The following is a 6,613-nucleotide window of genomic DNA, read 5'->3' on the forward strand; positions in this document are numbered from 1 at the left end:
TCTGTATGCATAAATAAATAAATATTTTTAAAGAGAAAAATGGCTGAGAAAACTCTAATCTCCACATTTGAGCCTTGACTCTCTTCAGGGAGACTCCCACTGTGCCAGGGCAGCCCAGGGCATCCCCAGAGCTGACCCCCATCTGCCAGTTGCTCTCCTTTCCCCAAACCATTCCTTCCCTACCCTTTGTCAGCAAGTCCTCCATTTTGTGTCGGGAATACTTTAATTTCATCTGATTCCTCCTGAGACCACAGGTCTGCTCTTCCCCATTTTCTCCCAGGGGTACCCTACCTCCCAGAGCTGAGAAGAGTTGGACACCTCTCAGCTCTATCTTCTAGTTTTAGGATAGACAGCATAAACCTAGAGTTCCCACAAGAACTCAGGAGGGAACCCCACCACAGAGGCACCCAGAAAGCATGGGTGCCGTAATGGGACACATTTCTTTATTGAGGGGATGGGATGACAAACAATATTACTTAGAAGGGCTCTAGGTGGATGGGGTCATTTACAGATGTTGAAGCCAGGGTGATTGGTCTGTCATCAGGGTACACAGAGACAGGAGTGAGGGAAGAGGTCATAGCTGATTGAGCTGTGGTCTTGGGCAACATGGGTGTCCTATGCTCTTCAATCTCCTTGGCGGTGTCTGCATGGGACTCCCGAGGGATACAGGAGCTGATGAAGATTATGTAGATCAGGCCTCCTAAGTAGGCACCGATGATTGGTGCTATCACTGGGACCCACCACCAGTTCTGAGTTCTGCAGAGAAGAAACAAGTTCTGCTGAGGGGACCAATGCCTGGAAATCATCCCAACCATATCCACCTCAGACCAAGAGTAGAGGAGGGGCTCCCAACCTAGGCCAGGAGTGAGCCCAGAGCCAGGGGGTCTGGGGAGCCTCAGCCTGACTCAAGTACCCCGGCCAGTCGAGGACTGACATTCAGTCCAGGAGCAGGATCTACATCAGGACCTGGTCTGGGGGCCCATCTGATCTGCTGACTCTCCAGACCCCTGGAAGCTCTGCAGGACTTTCTGTGCTGTTCTTCACTCTTCATCACACCCACCCTATTGTATACACAGAACCCCCAAAACATTTGCAAGAATAGACTGGGGGGAAAATTACCTGAAGACATCTACTCCCCAGCCAGCAATGAAGGTGAAGAAGCGGGGAGGTAGATCCCGGGATGGGTTGATGGCATAACCTGAGTTCATGCCCAGGGATACTCCAATGACGATCACGAGGACGCCAATCACCAAGGCCTCAGTCCCTTGACCTGCTGGATTATTCCTCTTGTCTGTGATGGCCAGGAGACATAGTTCAAGCATTCCCGTCACCACTAGCTGGGGAGCAAACACAATGGCTGTCACCGGAGCAAAGCCATAGGGCCTCAGCTACACCCCAGCCCAAACCCACAGGCAGTGACCTGTCTTGGTACAGAGTTCATGTCCTCTGTATTGCAAGGAGCTGCCTTCTGGCCCCTTCTCAAAGTGGGAGGACTTGAGAAGAGCAACCACTCTGGATCACTGACCTCATCCAGGAAGCCCCTCCATAATGTCATGTTGTCAGGAAGATAGGTGGCAAAAATATCAGCAGTAGCGAGGGGACCCGTCACCAACAGCTCTCCACCGCAATGCTCCATAATGGGGACTGTGGAGACATGGAACCCAGAAATAAAGCTATTAGATGGAGGAGCAGGAAGCACCTCCAAAATGTTTCTCTTCTAGACATTGTCACAGGCCAGGACACTGACATCAGGTCTGCCCGTATCTCAGAAGAGGCAGGCAAGACCAAAGACAGATAAGGCAGGGCAGGACACTCACTGTAGAAGAGGCAGAAGATGGTGGCTGCAGCCATAAAGGACCCTAGGCACTGACCCAGCACGTACACGGGAAACTTCTTCCAGGACATGCGGCCCAGGGCACAGGTGGTGAAAGTTACAGCTGCATTCATGTGGGCCCCTGTGGGGCAAGTCAAGGGTGTCCAGGGAGAGAGAGAGCAGAAACAACAATAATAAATCATACTGAGAGTCACAACAATAATGAAAGCTAGTATTTGTGGAGTGCACTCAATTATTTCATCCTCAAAAGGACCCCGAGAGGCAAGGACAGCCACCTCCACGTCACTATCAAGGAAAATGGGGCACAGAGAAGTTGAATAATGTGCTTAAATTGAGCCAGCTAGTAAAAAAGTGGGCAATGGAGTCTTCATGAAGAATCTGCATAGGGATGGTCAAAGGAAAGGGCTTCAGTGTGTTCCGCCTCAAGGTGGCCAAGGTGAGGCTCTGGCTGACTGGGATAAGGAGCTGGTTGGGGGTGGGCAGGCAGGAAGCAGTCACCCAGCCCCACCCCAATCATAACACCTGTGGTCAGAGCCAGACTCACTCACCAGAGATACTCCCTGCCAGGTGCACGCCCATGGTGACTCCAAAACCAAAACCCAGATTGACGCCGAGGTAGCTTCCAAAACCAGCTCCTACAATGTTATGGGCCACAGCGCCAAGGCCAAATACCTGCAAAGGAGGGTCTCTGAGGAGACTGCCTGCCCACAGCCCCAGCCTCACAGGAGGACTCAAAGCTGTTTGGCTTCTCATCCCCAAGCCAGGGCCATCCCCACACTGTCTTTAGAGCTCCTTCTGCCATGCCTTCTTCTTCCAGAGATTTCCCTCCCCTCTCTTGCTTACTAAGGGTCCTCAGACCTGACCAGTGAGAGCTGGGAGAGGGGAGTGAAAAAGGAGCTGGGTTAGGGTGGCAAAGTCAGGGGTGCTAACAGATACACAGCCAAGTGGCAGGACCCCAACCCAATTCAAATTTAAGGGTAGAGGCAGGGGTCCCAGGAGGCATAGCTGGTAAGAGGTCAACCCCTCAGAGCAGCTACACTTCAGCCTAAGCTGAAGCAAGTTTCTTCAAGAGATTCCAAACTCCACACATCACCACACATAAACATACAAACACATACATCACTGCTGGAAGCTGGGTAGTGGGGCTCTACCTCTCCCCCTCAGCAACATTTCCATTGCCCTTAGATGTCCTTCCTGGACTTCTTGCTCTTGCCCATCCACAAGTGCTGGATCTCCTCACAGGGATATGAGAAGCCTGAAGCTAAGTGCTTTCTATAAACCCTCCCCTTCAGCCCTGGCTCCTGTGCCCAGCCTTCCTGTCTAGTTGTGGACTCCTGGCACCTCATTCTGTGGCAGTCAAGCTCCAGCAAAGAACATATTGACTGGTTCCTTTATTCCTTCCCTTGCTCTCCCTCTCATTCTGACTTCTGTTTCCCAAGAAGCAACACCAAAAACTCAGAGGGGTCCAACATCCTGATTTCCTTTAAGTCCCTTCAGACTTTGTCTTCCTTGATTCTGCTGATGTTGACTCTTTTTTTTTTTTTTACACATACAGAATTGGGTACAGGCCAAAGGTTAGGGGCAGTGAGCAGATTCACCAGAGACAGAGTGGGGAGCTGAACAGGCAAACTGATGAAGCACACTGCTGAGGGGAGCAGGGAGCCTGTCAGGAGAGGTCTGCTGGCCATGTGGTTCACTGAAGGGGCTGGAGATCATACTTGCACTGAAGTGGCGGTGGCCAGCTTTCAGTGCTGTGCTTTAACCCATTGCACCACAAGGGAGGACCATGATGTTGACTCAACCATCTGTGCTTCTGGAAATTCCTTCCTCTTTGGCCTACCTTACATCTTTCTTTCTCTCCTGGTTTTCTCTCTTACTTCCCATAGCCTCTCCCTCTGCAGTTCTTTCCACATTCTTCTTTCTTTATCTCCTTCGTGAATACAGATGATCCCTGGTACTCCCTGGTGGTGCAAGGGGTTAAGTCTTATCAATATTAAGCTATTACCAGTTGCTGCAGGACAAGTTCAATCCCCAGCCAGGGAGCTGATCCATAGGCCAGGGAGCTAGTCCAATGGCTCAGCAGACCTCTCCTATCTTGCCTGCTGCTGCCTTCAGCAGTGTATTTCAGTAGATCTGCCTGTTCTGTTCCCCACTCTGTCTCTGGTGAATCCTCTCAACTCCATTTCTGGCCTGTTTCCCAGTTCTTGTATAAGTAAATAAATCTTTAAAAAATATAGTCTTAAAACAACTAGCAACAACAAATGTTTGGCGAGGATGTGGAGAAAAAAGAACTCTCCTGCACTGCTGGTGGGAATGCAAACTAGTACAACCACTATGGAAAACTGTTTGGAGGTTTGTCAAACTGCTAAAAATGGAGCTTCCATATGACCTAGCAGTCTCACTCCTAGGTATCTACCCAAAAGACTCAAAAACACTGATTCAAAAAGACACCTGCACCCCCATGTTTATTGCTGCTTTATTTATAATTGGAAAGACATGGAAACCACTCCAAATGCCCAAAAGTGGATGACTGGATTAAACAGATGTGGTACATATACACAATGGAACATTACTCAGCAATCAAAAGAAAAACAAACACATGCCTTTTCCAGCACCATGGATGGAGCTAGAAAAGATTATGCTTAGTAAAATAAGCCAGAAAGAAAAGGAAAAATACTGGATGGTTTCACTCATAGCAGGAGTATAAAGGACCAGGCAACAAAATAATAATAAAGAGCAACTACATACCAGAGACATTTTATGAGGGTAGGATGGGGAATGGAATCAAAAATGGTTGGGGGAGGGAAGTGCACTGGACTATGGTGATGGCATATGAGTGATTTGGTGATGGGAAGCCCATGGGGATTACAACTGAAATGGAAAAAGGCACAAAATGATGTATAAATAAACTATTATATTATTTTTTAAATCAATAAATTATTGCAAAATAAAAAAATAAATAGATAGATGATTCCAGGACTTCTTCCCGGACCACTGTCATGAGTTACCCTAATTACTGATACTGTCTTCTTATCAGGTCTATGGGTTCAGATATGACCAAAGCACTAAAATTCCTGAAATTTCCACCCAGAAGCCAGAGCTCTATTTCCAAATACCCCCCTGGAAATCTCCTGGGTGTTCCACATGTACTGAAGCTCACCATCTCTTAGAAAATGTTCTCCTCATCCTATATTCCCCAGCCCAGCTGGCCAAGGTGGAAATGCCAATATCACAAATGAAAGCTGTTTCTCATTCCTCCCCCACACCAAACCAACTCTGCTCACATTTTCCCCAGATCTCACCCAGCCTCCTCCTTGCAACGTAACCTAATACAAAATAAATAAATAAATAAATAAATAACAGAGTATACCTACCCTTTGTTCAAACATTCACTGGCTTCCCTCCTAGGATAAAGTCCACACTCAGGCCACCATTTAAGAACTTTCATAATTTCATCTACTTCTCAGTTTCCAAATTGACCAAATTTTCCGTATTACAACCAAATGATAACAATCACTTATTAAACACTTAAAACATGCTAGTTACTGGTAAGCAAATTATATCTATCACATCCTTTTACACTTAAAGCAACTCACACCTTAGATACTATTATTACTCCCATTTGACAGATGGGCAACCTGAGGCTTAGAGAAGCTGGGTGACTTTCCTAGGGTCCACAGCCTGCATAAGTAAGCCAGGATTTGAGTCTAGGTGGTCACTGGGCCAGACAGCCTCAAACTAAACTGCGCTGCTCCCACATGTCTTGCGTCCTCTCTGTTTTTCCATATGGTATTCTGGCTGGAATACTTGGCTGTAGGTCCTGAAGACTTGATAGGACACTTCAAGGACAAGATCAGATGGCACCTCTTTTGCAAAGTCCCTACTTTTTGACCTGTTGTCTCAGCCTGCTAGATGTCAAGGCTGCTAGAAATCAATCCAGATCTGTGTCATCCAATGTGATGGCCACTAGCTGTGTGTGGCTATTATAAGCTTGAAGTGTGACTAGTTCAAGTGGAAAACTGCTGTAAGTGGGCCCTCACTGATGGCGCAGCAGGTTAAAGCACAGCACCGTGAAGCTCACTTCAGCGCTTCACCGTGAGTTCAATCCCCGGCCAGGGAGGTGACCCACGTGGCATTGCAGACCTCTCCTGACCAGCCCACTGCTCCCCTCAGGAGTGTACTTCATCAATCGACCTGTTTTGCTATCCATTCTGTCTCTGATAAAGCCGCTCACCACACCTGTACCCCAGTTCTATATGCATAAATAAATAAAATCTTCTAAAAAGGAAAAAGAAAACGGTCATAAGTGTAAAGTACACACCAGATTTCAAAAATTTACAAGGAAGAGGAGACTGTAAAATATCTTAGCTAAGAAGTTTACATTAATTGCATGTTAAACTGGTAATATTTTGGATACTTAAATACAATTATGTTGTTTGGAGAGATTTTTTTTTAAAGATTTATTTATTTATGCATACAGAACTGGGGGACAGGCCAGAGGTGCAGGGGCTGAGAGGATTCACCAGAGACAGAGTGGGGAGCAGAATGGACAGATTGACTGAAATACACTGCTGAGGAGAGCAGCAGATGGGACAGAGAGGTCTGCTGTGCCATGTGGGTCAGCTCCCTGGCTGGGGATCGAATTCATGGTGCAGTGACTGCAGTGTACCGTCATAATGCTTTAACCCCTTGCACCACCAAGGAGGGCCAGGAGGGAGAAATTTTTTTTTTTTAAGATTTATTTATTTGTGCATACAGAACTGGGGTACAGGCCAGAGA

The 6,613-nt window shown here is 47.3% G+C and overlaps 1 protein-coding gene across 1 annotated transcript in view; it reads right to left on the reverse strand.

The window, feature by feature from the left end:
- Positions 1–428: 428 nt before the first annotated feature.
- The window catches only part of AQP7 (aquaporin 7), a 12,819-nt gene continuing 6,634 nt past the window's right edge, over positions 429–6,613 (reverse strand). The window contains exons 3-7 of the mRNA XM_012721292.1: positions 2,383–2,506; positions 1,818–1,955; positions 1,526–1,644; positions 1,120–1,337; positions 429–756 (exon numbers count right to left, since the gene is read on the reverse strand). Of these exons, the coding sequence (XP_012576746.1) occupies positions 477–756; positions 1,120–1,337; positions 1,526–1,644; positions 1,818–1,955; positions 2,383–2,506 (879 nt within the window). The 3' untranslated portion in view covers positions 429–476. The remainder of the gene's footprint in view (positions 757–1,119; positions 1,338–1,525; positions 1,645–1,817; positions 1,956–2,382; positions 2,507–6,613) is intronic.

This window comes from Condylura cristata, unplaced genomic scaffold, assembly GCF_000260355.1.
Source record: "Condylura cristata isolate star-nosed mole 26May11 unplaced genomic scaffold, ConCri1.0 scaffold00006, whole genome shotgun sequence".
NCBI lineage: Eukaryota > Metazoa > Chordata > Mammalia > Eulipotyphla > Talpidae > Condylura > Condylura cristata.